The sequence below is a fragment of the Carya illinoinensis genome, chromosome 3, assembly GCF_018687715.1.
Source record: "Carya illinoinensis cultivar Pawnee chromosome 3, C.illinoinensisPawnee_v1, whole genome shotgun sequence".
NCBI classification, from domain to species: Eukaryota; Viridiplantae; Streptophyta; class Magnoliopsida; order Fagales; family Juglandaceae; genus Carya; species Carya illinoinensis.
Window position 1 is genome coordinate 11,413,523 of NC_056754.1, and position 15,833 is coordinate 11,429,355.

Genomic DNA, 15,833 nt, shown 5'->3' on the forward strand with positions numbered 1-15,833 from the left:
ATGAACTTTGACATTGATGATATTATGAGGAGTGAACAACCATTTTGATTGTTGCAAATAAGAGAGGGTACTTTATTTTTTTTGTGTGTGAATGACACTATGCTTGAACTGAGATGCACCTAGGCATGTTCATTGCCTCATTTTCTAAAAATATTTTTTTATAAAAAAAAGGGAAAATATAAAATAGATTTTCAATTAATTTGATTTTTTTTTAATTTTGGTTATTTGGTCTTTGTCAGTTTTGGGTATTTTTGTATTTGGTACATACGTCTGGAAGTAGTAGTGTTGTGTCTATGGTTTTATGTCTAAATCCCAGTGAGACTCTGTGGTATAACCCGTGCATGGCACTTAAGTCACCTAAATGAAGTCATTTAGCCCCACACGACTTCAAGACTAGACCCCTCTGTGCCCCGCCACTCCCATTCTCTCTAGAGCCCTAGCCGCATATCACATCTCCATCCCATTCGATTTTTTTGTGCTCAAGCCTCAGTCCAGATCATTTAGTCTATGATTATATTTCAAGGTAAGTTTTTTCTTCCATCGTTATCTTTTTTTTTTTACCGTTATAGGGTTTGGAACACCTAGGGTTTGGGACTTATGAGTTTCGTTTTCGATTGGTCTATTGAAGTTTGGATTACTGATGATTGAAGTATGGGTTTGTGCATATTGTTGGATGGGTTCAATAGAATCATGTATAAAGGCTCGATTTTGGTGGGTTATGGTGTTGTTGATTTCGGTTTTCATTGAGTGCCCACCAAGTGTTTGCTTTTATGTTTCAACCAAACCATGACACTCATTTACTCATAATTTCCGTGGTTCTCTGGCACATATATTCAAAAAATGAGAGTGTTTGATTTGTGTGAAGAGTTGAGACACTCGGGATTGATCATCATGTCATTTACTTCATGGTCTCTCGGCTCCTCTGATTGTGATCACTATTATTATTCTGATCTTGTTAATTTGGTTCTTCAGATGAGGTTTAAAGAGAGAGAAAAGAGGAAGAAATTGATAGTGGCTGCCTCTCTAGAACATTCCTCAAGCGAGGAAGAGCTTTCACTTGAGACGGTGCAGGCTAGGGAGCCTTCAACCCCTTCTGCAGAGACTCCAAAGCCTGAAGCTTCCTTTGAACACTTCACTTCTATGGAACCTGAAGTGGCTTATAGAACCACTTTTTCTCGCCAGCCTGTCTTAGGTGAAAGAGAGGTGAGCATCAATGACTTCCCCACTAATTAGTTTCAGCTCATACGTCGTATCTTCGTAGAACGACGTTGGGAAAAACTTACACATCACTCACCCACACCGTATGTTGAGGTGGTGCGTGAGTTTTATTTTAATATAGCTCACTTTAACCTTGATGAACATAGTATCATCTCCACTATTTATGGAGCACAAATAGAGATCTCCCTTGTTGTTCTTAGAGATCTTTATGATCTCCCTAAGGTGGAAGCACCATTATATCCCTATAAGGGCATGGGGGCCCCAATTAAGACTGCCATGTGCAATCTTTTTATTGGCCTTGAAGGCCCAAAATGGTCTACTAAATTCAATCATCTTCCACTTAATAACATGCTCTCACAGTTCAGGTTGCTTGCTAAAATTGTGCTGTCAAACCTATGGCCAATAAGCCGGCATACCAAGATTACATTAGAAATGGCTTATGTTATATATGCTTTGGCTACTGGAGTTTCTATAGATTTTCCACGACATGTAATAGCCATTATACATCGCTCACATGTGGAAAAAAAGTTGAATATGCCCTTTGGCAGCTTGATCACCAAACTGGCTATGAAAGCAAAAGTCCCTCTTAGGGACAATGAGCCAACAATGAAGATGGCTGGTTCTATTTAAGCGCTTATGGTGGTCAAGTCAGAGAGTTTTGACTAAAAAGAGACCACAAACGATAGAGTTTGCCTCCTCTCCTCTTGAGCCTTCCATCCCTATTTCTCAAGTTCTTGAACATATCACTATTATCTTCCAGAAGATTGATATGTTTACTGCCAAATGGGAGGACAGTCAGTCCAAGTTAGAGCACCAACTTGCTACTATACGTTCAGACTGTGTACAAGAAAATGATCGTCTTGTTAAGCTCTCCTTGGATATGCGGCATGTCATGGAGAAACAAGAGAATGTCATTGACTTTGATGCAGAGGAGTAGACATCCCTAATTGCTAACAAAAAGGGGGAGTAGATGATGTTAAGGGGGAGCAGCATAGCAGCAAGAGTAGCAGATACGTGTGAGGGGGAGCAACAACAGCAGGGAGCAATAGCAGTAGTAGAGAATCTAATCTTGTTTTGTTTTAATTCTAGTTCATTATGGTTTGGAATGTAATTCAGAACAATGTGTTTGTTTTTTTTTTTTTTTTTTGCATGTTTTTGTTTCAGTTGGAGGTGATTAAAACTATACTGTGCTTAGAACATGTTTAACTCCGACACTGCAGACTAATTTCTAAGTCAGTTTGTGTTTGTTTGAATTATTTTTCTAGTATTCTCTACACATTTTTCTTGGTCTGCTCTTTGCTTTGTTGACAGGTTGTTTACATTCATCAAGTTGGTTTCGAAGAGATTGTAAATACAATAACTTGACTAAGACTAGGTGACTAAAATGAGAGAGTTTATCCTATCATTAAGTTTATAATTTTGGATGAATGTAAATTATTTATTGAATTTATCTATAATAATATTAAGTTTATCTAGGAGGTATTAGAGAATATTTTAGTTAAGTCATGTGTAAAAATCGAGTCCTAAGGAATCTACACTTATCCAAAAAAGAAGTTGAACTTGGATTTGTTATTGTAGATTGGATTTATCGCTAAGTATTAACTTTCAGTCAGGATACTTCTTCATGATAGATTCGCTCTGTCAATAGAGTCCTAATGCAATTGAAACTTCTTCCAGATTTAATATTTAAAGGGATTCAGTTGGATAACTCAGTAAGAGATTTTTGCTAGGAATAATTAGTACATTTCATGTGCTTGTGTGAGAAAACTCACTTGAGAATTTTCTTCTTGTTTTTCATTTCTCTTTGAGTGTGATTGTGGTCCACGTTAGAAAATTGATTAGTTGAGTTACAACCACTGGAGTTCTAAGAAAAAAGTTAATATTTGAAAATCGTTAGAGGTTCTAACTGCTACTGAGATAGAGGCAAACGGGTCGTTTGTCGTATCAAGTAAGAAAGCCAATTAGTGAAGATTTTGCAATTGAGAACTTACTTATTACTTGATTTTCAAATAATAAAATTGACTTTTATGAGTTTGACTGCTTGTAGGGTTTTACCTTTAAAGATTTTTTTAAAGGGTTTCTCTTTGTTACCTATCACTATGTCATGCAATTTATTTATTTACTTTATTTGTTCATTTGATTAAATAATTATAAGATTGAGATCTAACTAATTTGTTGGAGTGAATTTATAGATATGTGCATGAATATGCATAGGGGTACTTGGGTAATATCACAAAACAAGGTTAGAACCGTTGTCCCGACAAAAACCAGAATTGGACAAAGCACTAAATTCTAGCACAATGTCATGAACAAAAAAGCAATAAACATGGCACCACCCAAATGTAAATCAGACTAAAACCTATGACACAATCACTTTAAAAAAAAACCTAAAATCTAAATCCATACAATAACCATACGACACAATCACTGAAAAGCCACTAAAATCAACAAAATCACAACCAAGAAGGGCAAAAATCAGCATACAATGAAGTAAAATAAAATAGAAATAAAGAAATTTTTACCCTTGCATATATCGAAACCGAAATGGAGAGTCTCAGAGAGGCACTTTAGGGCAAAAATCGAAGATCCTTTCCTAGGGTCGTAGGGACGCATTCAATGTTGATTCTCGGTATAGACCAATTGTCCTAGCTGCTGTTTGGTTCTTAAGGCAAGTCAAAAGAGATGAAATCATAGAATGGGGAAGAAAACAAGCAACAAAACAGAAAAAGGGATAGATAAAGGGAGTGTCAGGCCAAGCTCTACAAGAGAAAGGGAGAGAAATGGAGTGTTGGGCTCAAGAGAAAGAGAGAGAAAATGAGAGAAAAAAAGAGAAATGAGAAAAATGAGAGAGACAAAATATTGTTGGTGCCATTCAAGAGGGAAAAAGGTTCATGCCGTTGGGATGATTATTTTGCAATAAAATATGCCTTTGGTCAGTGAACAGTGGCTTGCCAAGTATGACTTTTGTTTTTTATTTACTGTAGTTCATAGTCTCACCTGATGGCTTTAGCTAATCCAATGCAGCAAATTTAACAAAAGACGAGCTATATTTTATGCTTCACTTAGCCTTGCTCTGAGAAGGATGAAACAATAGTAGGCGTATTTATTGGCTCAAGTAGTGTGCACGTTGCATTGTCCAACTTGCGAAAATAATTTCAAGCAAACTAAAGAGCTTCGAAAGAGGCAATTGACTCACATCCACACTAAGGCTTACATTCATGGGCAAACATTGATACTACAAAGGCGATGCGTTATACAATTATGACGCTAAATTTGAAGTACTAGCTTTAACATCACTTTATATGTCTGATTAATGGTGTAAGAGGAAAATAAAGAGACAGAACCCTAAAAGGAGAAGATAGATCTTGAAGGTCTGAGAGAAAAGGGACAAAATCTTAATGATCTACAATGAATAGTGACTAAATGAATACAAGTGAAATATAAGAGCAGTATGTATAGTATGTACAAATAAACATTAGAAATGCACTTACACAAATAAAATCACTACAAGATACATGACACGTGTATTAAAATATAAAGTATATATATGTGATACCCCCTTTAAGATGGAGAGTAGATATAAGGAACTCCCATATTGGTGATTAAATTCTAAAACTGTTGATGACCAAGAGTTTTAGTTAGAACATCAGCAAGTTGATGATGAGAAGCCAAATGAAAAGCCTTAATGATCCCAGCTTGGATTTTGTCAAGGATGAAGTGGCAGTCCAATTCAATATGCTTTGTCTATTCATGAAAAACAGGATTGGCAGCAATGTGTAAAACAGTTTGACTATCGCAAAAGAGTTGAACATTGTTAGAATGTGATATGCCAAGGTAAAAAAAAGGGTAAGAAACTAAATAATTTCACAAGTGGCGGATGCCATGGAATGGTATTTAGATTCTGCTGAAGAATGAGAAACAACAGATTGTTCCTTTGTCTTCCAGAAACCAAAGAATCCCTAAGAAATATACAATAACCACTGGTAGAACGATGGCTTTCAGGGCAAGAAGCCCAATTGAATCTGCAAAGGCTTTAAGGGACAAGGAGTTAGCAGTTGAGAAAAAGAGACCATGATTAGGGGTGCTCTTAATATACTACAAAACTCTATATGAGATGAGGTTGCCTAGGCAGCCATGTAGCGACTAAGCCTATGCACTAAGTAAGAGAGATTTGGTCGAGTCAATGTAAGGTAAAGAAGTCTCCCAATAAGTCTACGATAGACAATAGGATTAGGGAGTAAAGCTCCTTGTTCTTTACCTAATTTGATCTGCTCCATTGGAAAAAAGGTTGGTTTAGAAGCAAGCAAACCAACATCTTGAAGAATTTCTAAAGAATACTTTCTCTGGCATAAATAAATGCCTACAAGAGATCTAGCCACTTCCAACACAAGAAAATATTTGAGTTGATCAAGGTCCTTAAGTTTGAACTTATAATCAAGCAAGGACTTCAAGTGCTCCATAAAATTCACATCATTACTAGGTATGATAATATTATCCACATAAACAAGAAGCGCAATGAATGAGGAACTTGAGGACTTTGTGAAAAGAGAGTAATCAGCTTTGGATTATACAAAGCCCAAGTCAAGAATAGAAGATGAGAACTTGGAAACCATTTTCTGGAAGCTTGTTTTAGACCATAAAGATATTTGGTGAGCTTACAAACCTTGGACCGAAAACCTAGGCGACAACTTCATATACACTTCTTTAGATAAATCTCCATGTAAAAATGCATTATTAACATCAAGTTGGGTAAGATGCCAACCTTTGACAGTAGCAATAATTAGTAAAGTTTGAACAGTAGCCATTTTAGTTACTGGAGAAAAATTTTCAAAATAATCCAAACCTTCTTGTTGGGTATAAGCCTTAGCAACTAATCTTGCCTTGTATTTCTCTATTGAACCATCAGCACGATACTTAATTTTGTAGACCCATTTACAACTTATGGGTTTATTTTATTAGGAGGTAGTGAAGTAACAGTCAATGTATTATTATTTTCTAAGGCTGTGATCTCAATAGTCATAGCATCTCTCCAATGAGAGTGCTTGACTGCATGATGATAGAACTCAGATTCATTATCAACAGTGATGGACAAGGAAAAAGATTTATGAGCAGAAGAAAGGCGAGCATAAGAAAGAAAATGTGAGATATAATATTTGGTGAGCGATAGAAAAGAGTAAGAAGAAGAACCTGGTGGAGGAGCTGATGAGGAGTGAGCAGAGGAATAAGAGTTATACTGAAAATTCTGCAAGTAACCAGGAGCTCTTCTAATTCTAGAACTCATGTTTTACTTGCTTCATATAATGCATGTTTTCTTAATCATTTGCCTATACATGTTTGTTTTGCATCATCCAAAATTGAATAGGAAGAAGAAGAACAAGGCTACATTAAGTATGTGCTGATGTTTTCTTTCTATAACAAAATTCTGTTGTGGAGTTTTAACACAGTCGTGTTGGTGTATAATACCTTTAGAATTAAAAATATGAGAAAGTGAAAATTCTGCACCATGATCAGTGTGAAATGTTTTGATTTTATATGAAATTGATTTTTAATCATCTTGAAAAAAGTTTTAATTAGAAAAGGAACCTCAGATTTACTTTTAATAAGAAAAATCCATGTAGCAAGAGACGATTCATCAACAATCGTTAAAAAATATCTGTAACGTTCAACAGTAGAAATAGAATATGGTCCCCAAGCATCACAACGTACAAGATCAAATGGAGCATCAGATAACTGAGCAGTATGAGGGAAAGACAACTTTTTTTGTTTAACTAGGGGACAAATCATACAAGGATCATGTGGAACAACCATATCTGGAACAAAATTATTAAGAAACAACATCCTTGAATTAGAAGGATGACACAGTCTTTTATGTCACAGCTCACTGTATGATGCAAAAAAAATATGTATAGGCAAATGATTAAGAAAACATGTATTATATGAAGCAGGTAAAACATGAGTTTTAGAAGAAGAAGAGCATGTTGCTGTAGTATATAAAGGTCTTATTGCTATCTACCCACTCCAATCAACCTCTAACGGATCAAGTCCTGAATGAACAAAAGTCAGTAGGAAATAAAAAACAACAAGTGAGTGACTGAGTAATTTTACTAATGGAAATTTATTTGAATGTAAAGGAAGGTACACAAAGAACATCATTTAAAATGAGATGTTCAGAAAGTTGAATGGAACCAATATGTGTGACAGACACAGATTGGCCATCTGGAAGCTTAACAAAAGAATGTACAGTACTTGTTATGGAGGTAAAACAATCAATAGAGGGGACCATATGATTTGTGGCTCCTGTGTTAAGAATCCAAGAATTGGAATTAAAAACAGTGGATATACTGGAAGAGAAAACATAGTGAATATTATTGTGAGAGAAAAATGTACCAGAAAAGGATGAATTGGAAGTTACTACATTAACAACATGAGAAGATTCATTAGAGGGATTTTGGGGATGAAGTAGGGACAATAACTGTTGATACAGAGCCTTAGTCAAAGAGAAAGGAGAAACAACTGAGGAATAGTTGTCAGTATTGGCAATCTGATTGACCATAGACTATTGCTTAGGTTTTGGTTTGAAGCCTGATGGGAAACCATGTAGTTTATAACATTTTTCAATTATATGACTAGTAATTCCACAATGTTTACACATTGGTCTTTTCTTCTTAGAGAAAGATTTTATAGATTTGGCTCCATCATTTTCAGAAATGAAGACATGTCAATCAATAGTTTGAAGAGGAACAACAGAAATTTCTCGTTTTCGTTCTTCTTGTAAAAAAAGTGAAAAAACTTTGTTCAAAGGAGGCAAAGGCTCCATAAGCAATATTTGAACATGAGCAGATGCAAAAGATTCATTCAATCCCATTAAAAATTGTAAAACATGCTCCTGTTGAACATAATAGTTCAACGTATGCACTGCTCCACAAGAACAATCAGGAACAAGCTTATAATTTGCTAACTCATCCCAAAGAGTTTTTAGACGAGTAAAATAAGTGCTCACAAAGAGTGGCCCTTGAGATAGGGTAGATCAATTTCTGTAACTGGAAAATACAAGGATAGTTTTTTTTACCACAATGTTCATTCAAATCTAGCCAGATCTCTTGTGCAATAGTATTATACAAAATACTAGCAGAGATATTAGGAGAAACAATGTTTAAAAGCTAGGATATCACCATATTGTTGCAATGAAGCCACAATGAGAGAAGATGATCATTCGAATATGAGAGTTTTAGGATGGAACCATGAACAAAACCGAGCTTATTCTTTGCCGATAAAGCCATAGCCATGGAACGACACCAGGTATGGTAGTTGTCACTGACGAGTGGCTGAGTAAAAAGAAGTATACCAAGGCTATCGCTAGGATGGAGGTAGAAGGGACTTGTAGAGTCCTTAGAAATATATTTGTGACTCGGCACATGCCATAGAAGCAAAACGTCTGATACCATGTAATGAAGAGACCCTAGAGGAAAATGAAGAGACAAAACTCTAGAAGGAGAAGAAGGGTCTTGAAGATTTGAGAGAAAATGGGCAAAATCTTATTGATCTGAAATGACTAGTGATCGAATGAATACAAGTGAAATATAATAGCAATATTTATACTATGTACAAATAAATATAAGAAATACACTTATACAAATAAAATCACTACAAGATACATGACATGTGTACTAAAAATATAGAGCACAGATCATGTGATAAATGAATACAACACTATAGAACTCTCGAACATTGAAACTACTTAACATGCAACAATTCACTCACTTCCTTGCAGATTCTGTATTGTTTGCCATTATAGCCTCAATCAGTCGACCAAGTGATGCATATGAAGATCCACCTTCAATTACAGCCTCTCTGCTTTTTTCACTCATCTCTTTGACCCTCTTTCTCACCTCGCTATCAGATTCCATCAAACATCTCACCGCCTTCTCTATCTCCTCGGCCATCACAAGCATGCCACTACCAAGCCTGTAATCCATTTTCAACTCCACTGCTAACCCCAAATCTCTCACCATCTGGAATGCATTGGTTTGCTGTTCCGCATAAAGTGGCCAAGTAGCAATAGGTACACCATGCCACAGGCTCTCCAAGATCGAGTTCCACCCGCAATGGGACACAAACCCTCCGATCGCTTTGTGGGCAAGAACCTCCACTTGTGGAGTCCATCCGCATATCCTTCCAATACCTCTATTTCTTTCCAGGAATCCTAGTGGCAAGATCTCCTCGAGATTGTGGGCATCAGTAGGTTTGGCTAACTCATAATCTCGGGATACTAAACGCACTGACCACAGAAACCGGTGGCCACTCCGCTCTAGCCCAAGCGCAGTCTCTTTCAACTGGGGTTCTCCAAAGCTTCCGAAGCTTCCAAAGCATAAAAAAACCACTGATGATGGAGGTTGATCATCAAGCCATTTCATTATCTCCTCATGGTTGGCCTGATTATCCCCTGCAGGCGTTTTACCCTTGTGGTCAATCATCGGTCCCACCGTGTAAACCGGAGGTATTCCATCAATTAAAAAAGAGCTTACCGCTTGAGATTCCAGCTCAGAAAACGTGTTGATAATAATACCATCGGCCTCTTTGTACTTTCTACCATGGTTTACCATGGAGATGTACCCACCTTCCTTGTTGAGCGCCAATGAAGGCAAAGCACCAGGAGGAACTGGGTTGACATAACTCGGAATGGCTGACTCGGGATCTGTTTCCCTAAACTCAATGCCGACCTGGTCATGCCGGATTGGAAGGTAGAGCATAAAGCCAAAAAAGGCAGCATTACCAGTGAAGAAGACATAAGACGGGACACCAAGCTCGTGAGCCACATCAATCATGGAGGAGCAAAACAGATCTACCACCAACCCAGCAAGCGGAAGCGAAGCGGATAACACACGGTTGATGATAGTTTCTTTTATATGACTTCTGTAGTTCTCTATGAACTCGGTGATGAATTTCTCAACAGACTTAAATAAAAGCTCTTTCGGGGGAGGATCTACTTGAGGAAGATGAATAAATCTCACCCGGGTGTGGGAGGCAGCGATCGACTGTACGAGGCTATGGTTGGTGGGTGCAAATGCTGCGTTCATGATGAGAACCGTGATTGAAAAACGGTCTTCTCGATCAAGTAAACGTTTTGCAAACTCGATTGTGGATACGAGGTGACCAATTCCAGGGGCAGGGATGAACGCAAGCTCTGCTCTTTTCATCTTGCACAGAAACAGAAGTAATTTTGACGAGACGGCTGCCTTGGCCTCTATCGTCTATGGTGCAGCATTCATAATGGCTTTATGGATTTTCTGAGAATCTTTTTGTGGTTAACCTCGCGTCTGTGTATTTTCATCCCGTTCTGTTTATTCTCAAAATCTCTAAATGTTAAGAAATTAATTTAATTAAATAAGATTCCATTCCGGTTTTCTATTTTAGAGTAAAGGTTTAAGGTGTAAATATTAGCCTTTTATATTTAGAGAATTACCGTTCATCTCTTAAATTTTATATATATTTTTATATAAAATGGTTAAAAATATAGAAACAAATAGTAGAATAATAATAAAGAAAAAATAAAAAATATATTTTAGTAAAATAGAAAAATGATAAAAAAAAATGGGATGTAGATTATTTTTTAAAGATAAATAAAATTGAGAGAGAATTATAGAAAGGGTTTTGCTACACAAAAACCTTATTTTTTAACGCACTCCACACACCCTTCACGTTGTAGTGACATGGATTAAGTTTAAAAATAAAAATAAAACAGAACACAAAATCCATCGCAAAGAGAATGAAATCAAAAATCCAAAACTTGGATCTCGATTTCGTACTGCCACCAAGCTCATCTCCGGTCTTATTCAATCGTGTTTTCCTTTTGTTTATTTTTTGCTACTTCGTCTGAATAGAATTTTGTTAAAAAGTTGAAAAAGGGTTGTCAGAGGCACTACAAGAAATCTGGCTTTTTGCAGCGATTTTTATAATGTTGCAAATAAATTCGCTGCAATAGATAACTTTTTGCAATGAAATATAAGTCCTTGTAAGTGTTTGTTGCAATAGGTGAATGCTACATATGCAGTTACTTAACTTATTTTTTTGCAGCGTTTTTTTCTTTTATAAAGGCGAAAGTATGCATTGCAATAAAAAAAAGAAAATTATTACAACGGGTTACCATCGTTGCTAATAGATCGAGGCGGCAACTTAAACAGCAATCTCAGATTTTCCCCCCGAAATCAAACCTACTCTGTTACCGTGTATCTCCTTCTCCACTTCGACTTGCTTGCCCATTTCTCGTACCATTGCAGTGTCCACCCACCCCTACACGGCGAGACCTAACCTTCACCACCCAAGCTTCTATTCCTCCACTTCGTTAGCCTTCCTAGTGGAAGCTATGGTCGTCTTCTCCTCCCCATACAACTAGGTGCCGTGCGATTGGAGATTTGGTAAATTTGGATTTTTGTCAACAATTTTGACCAAATCGAAGGCTCTATTTCTCTGTCGGCCTTTTCCTCCATTTCCTTCTGGTAAATCAAAACTTCCCCATCTTCCTTCTCACCTTTCTGTCACTTTCTCGAGAATTTAAGCTCTATGCAAACTCTCTCAGGTATGGGTTCATGTTCGATCGAGAGTCTACCCGCAAGGAGCTCGAAGACTTGATTGAAAGTCTCTGCCACGAAACACTGGTTCTGCTGCTTCTTCGCCTCCCCATTCCTAAATGGTATTACCATCTCTCTCTCTCTCTCTCTCTCTCTCTCTCTCTCTCTCTCTCTCTCTCTCTCTCTCTCTCTCTCTCTCTCTCTCTCTCTCTCTCTCTCTCTCTCTCTCTCTCTCTCTCTCTCTCTCTGTTCAAATTGCATTGTGGGTATTCTTGTTTTTTCAATTTGATAGAAAACTTAAGCTATTTGGTATCTCAAAATATGGTTCTTTTGCTATTCTCTGATTTTGTTTAAGGAGTATCACAATATATTGTGATGGAAGTTTCGGGTGAGCTTGAATCTCTCTCAAATTTTGTTTGCCAATAAAAAATAAAAAATAAAAAATAAAAAAATTGTAAGGGATGAGCTTGAAGTGGGTATTATTTGATTTGCAATAATGCTAGAGTTCTATATATAGGATCTCAATCTGCAATAACTGCAATAATGTATTTTGAGAGATTTTGCTACAGTCAGAATTTTCCTATGATGATCTTCCACTTCCATTTTTTTTTCCTTATATTACTTGTTTAGTTGAGTGTATAACCAAGTGGAAGGAGCATATAAACAAGGGAAATTTGCACAACCTATTGTGAGAAGAGTTTGTGCAATTTTTCTACTCCATTTTGCCCCAAACATTTAAATTTTTGCTGTGATTTTAGTCCTCTCTTTTTAGTCAATTTCAGAACTTCATTTTTGTGTGTCGAACTCTTAAAAATCAGTTTGTAATTGTGAGCTATGTCCTGGAGCAAATAAGAAAAGTGAACAGCCAAGGATTTCTCCCAAACTTGTAAGTCTCTCTTTCATAATTTTCTACTTTTGCCACTAGTCCATCTCATTCTCTCTTTCATAATTTTCTAGTTTTGCCATTAGTCAATCTCATTCTTTCTAACCATATTTGTACAACTTAGAACTATGTTTTCCTTTTCTTTTCCTTAATTATTGATCATAGGTAGTAGCATAAATTAGATAATTGGTGCTGCATTTCATTCATTTCCACCATTGAGACTATGTTAGGCACATAGAACACAACCACCTTGAGAGCCTTGGATGTGTTTCTTTTTATTTTTGGTTCATGTCTTCTTCTAGTTGTGTGTGTGTGGTCTTTGAATCTCTGAAGGCTCAAGCAAGTCTTTAGATCTAAATTTCTTGTTTTTCCACTCAAAATTAGATTTGGACATTTTGTTGTCCTTGTTCCATGGTGATTTAATAAATCACTTATTTTCTAACCAGTTTTAGACTAATTACTCATGATAGCTGATTAGTGGTTGAAGCTTCTTTCATCACTGCCTTCTTTGACTGACTTAGGTTGGATTTTAGGTTATTATATCAATCTGTTTGATTGTAGCATAGTGTCTTTGCCTTTCAAGAAACACAAGTTTGCACATTGCTTGCTGTGAGCATGAAGCTTTTTTATTTACCCTAGCTATTCAGAGAGCATTAAGTATGCTTGTAGTTAGATTCTTTTCTTCTTAAGGCCATTATGCTATTTATTCAAGTCATTGTTTTCTAAGATTAGTACTGCTAAATTTTTTTGTTTCCAATCTTGTTATTGTGACATTTGATACCATTAAAACTAAGGGGATGTTTGAAGAGTGAGATGAGATGATAATTTTGTGAATAGTAGTGAGATAATTTTAGTTGAGTATTTTTTTGGATTTTGGGAAAGGAGAGAAAAAAGTTGAATAAAAAATATTATAAAAAGTTAAAATATTGTTAGAATATAGTTTTATAATATTATTTTTGTTTGGGGATTTGAAAATGTTGAATTGTTTTTTATTTTTTGTTTGAAAGTTTGGGAAAGTTGTAATAATTAGTTTGAAAAGTTTTAATAATTAGTTTGAAAGTATTTGTATTTGAATGATGTGTTTTAATAATTAGTTTGAAAGTATTTGTATTTGAGTGATGGACTAAGTGCTTTTGATTTTCGAAAGAAACTGTAAATGTTTTTCTGGTGGTTGGACTAAGTGCTGATTGGGCCATGCATCTCATGCAAGCCTCACCACATGGTGTTGCATAGAGTGGAGAATGGGTGTGGACCAGTCAAAAGCATGAAAGTCTCAATAAGACAGGCTAAGTTTGCTAGCAGTTCTCATTCTTAAAAAGCATTTTAAGATAATTGAGGCTTCCTAATTCACTTGAACAGGGGATTGGAGCTGATTTTGCAAGGGCATATCTTAGCAATGTATGTGTTGCCAAAGAATTACACAGAAATGGCTTAGGTTATTTGCTTGTGGCAAAGTCAAAGATAGTTGCTCAAAATTGGGATAAGAACACACAATGTATTTTTACTATTGCTGTCAATTGTATCACTGCCTTAATTTGACATGATTCGTGCTGCTCTTTGTTTGTCGGTAACCATACTCATTGAAGTTCACTTGTTTTTAGCTGCAACTACCTATATTGTACCTTCTATTGCCCATCTAAACTTTTCTTGTTGTATGCCATCAAACTAGTAGATACTGAGTAGTTTATCCCATCTTGATATGTGTTCTTCCCATATTTTGACACTTGTACTTCATATTGGCCATACTTGTGAATGAAACAGCTTGCGTCTAAAGGAACAGGCTCAAGCACTATATCTTAGCATTTGGCTATTCTAGACAATGGTTTCTTTCTATATCATATGATCCTGGAAATCAGGAGACTCATGGCAAAATTATCTTGCTTACTGGAAGAAGATGAATAGATTGACTGATTAATAAACTTCTTTGTAGTTTATAATCAAATGCTTTCACATACAGACCATCAATAATTGTTTGAACTAATGAATTACAGAGTGAAAAGGACCAGGCAGCACCTAGAATGGGATATGAACACCACAAAATTTTTTGAGATTGTATGTGGTGAGATCTCAAAATCATCTTAGTTTGATAAAGGGTTTTCTTATCATGAAAGTTATGCAGCCATCTTCCCAAGGGACAAATAATATAGGTCCATGCTGCATTTTCTTTTTAGATCATTTTTTAAACCCATGGATCAACATTCCAACAAACCAAACAGCAACCTAGCTAGCTAATAAAAAGTAAACAAATTTGGGTCTTGTAATTAATTACATCTATTTCAGCTACTATGTGTGTAAATTGATGGTGGGTGACTTTATTTTCAGACTTGAGGTAAAATGTGAATGAATTTCAAAAGTTTGAGATGGAGAGCAAGGTATTTTTGAGATGCTTGTGGTGGGTGAAAATTCCAGATTTTTTATACTTTCTTGTTCTCTTCCATTTCTAAGTAAATTCCTATTATTTCTACATTCTTAACCCATGATCTTTATATATCTTTCATGTAGAAAACTGAATGGCCTTTATTGGACAGCAAGCATGCTGTAGTTGGAGGTGGCTTTGCTGGAACATCTTATTCATTTTTGCAAAGAATAGGTGCAAGAAGGGTTGGATGAATAGAGAAATTTTAATAGTACTTTAAAATGTATCAAGCTACCCCTCCGTCTATATAAATTATAATGTAAATGAATTTATAATTTGACTTGGGTAAGGATCCTTGAGTACTTTGTTGTTATTTCCTATGTATCCTTTGTATTATTAAGTAAAGGGAATTAAATTCTAGCTGATCTACTAACTTTGCTTCTAATACAAGTGAAAAAAAAATTATTGAAACTGTATGTTTCAGTAGTAATCTTTTTTTCTTTAATTTTGTAATTAAGTATTTGCAGCGATTTTTAGTCGATGCAAATAGGCCAAAATTCGTTGCAAATCATCAATTTCAGCGATTTTAGTCCTTGAAAAAATGCAAAATGCAACAAAGGAAGCAAGCGTTGCTTTTGATATTGGGCATTTGCAGCGCTTTTTATTTTTTGCAACGATTTTAGTCCTTGCAAAAAATGTTAAATGCAACAAAAAAGCAAACGCTGCTTCTGATATGGCACATTTGTAGCGTTTTTATGGTTTTCGTAGCGATAAATAGACGTTGTAAAAAGTATCAAAAGCAGCGCTA

At 35.9% G+C, this 15,833-nt stretch overlaps 2 protein-coding genes across 5 annotated transcripts; one reads left to right on the forward strand and one right to left on the reverse strand.

Moving 5' to 3' along the window:
- The first annotated feature begins 299 nt into the window (after window positions 1-299).
- On the forward strand, window positions 300-2,471 carry LOC122303270. 3 transcript variants are annotated; one of them, XR_006240641.1, is made up of 3 exons: window positions 300-523; window positions 973-1,203; window positions 1,767-2,471. XR_006240641.1 is itself a non-coding variant. In XM_043114966.1 (3 exons), exons 2-3 carry the CDS (start codon window positions 973-975, stop codon window positions 2,153-2,155), a joined length of 405 nt encoding a protein of 134 aa, XP_042970900.1. In that variant the 5' UTR covers window positions 302-523; the 3' UTR covers window positions 2,156-2,471. The 3 variants fall into 3 exon arrangements, 2 of the variants coding, with proteins under 2 accessions (XP_042970900.1, XP_042970899.1); XM_043114966.1 differs by having other exon boundaries at window positions 302-523; window positions 1,982-2,471; XM_043114965.1 differs by having other exon boundaries at window positions 304-523; window positions 1,979-2,471.
- Window positions 2,472-4,592: 2,121 nt separating this feature from the next.
- Window positions 4,593-10,545, reverse strand: LOC122303269 (anthocyanidin 3-O-glucosyltransferase 2-like). 2 transcript variants are annotated; one of them, XM_043114964.1, is made up of 3 exons: window positions 8,980-10,544; window positions 6,406-7,262; window positions 4,593-4,962 (listed from the first exon to the last, which is right to left on the reverse strand). In XM_043114964.1, the coding sequence occupies exons 1-2, from the start codon at window positions 10,413-10,415 to the stop codon at window positions 7,256-7,258; spliced, it is 1,443 nt and encodes a 480-aa protein (XP_042970898.1). In that variant the 5' UTR covers window positions 10,416-10,544; the 3' UTR covers window positions 4,593-4,962; window positions 6,406-7,255. The 2 variants fall into 2 exon arrangements, with proteins under 2 accessions (XP_042970898.1, XP_042970897.1); XM_043114963.1 differs by lacking the exon at window positions 6,406-7,262 and having other exon boundaries at window positions 8,980-10,545.
- Window positions 10,546-15,833: the final 5,288 nt, after the last annotated feature.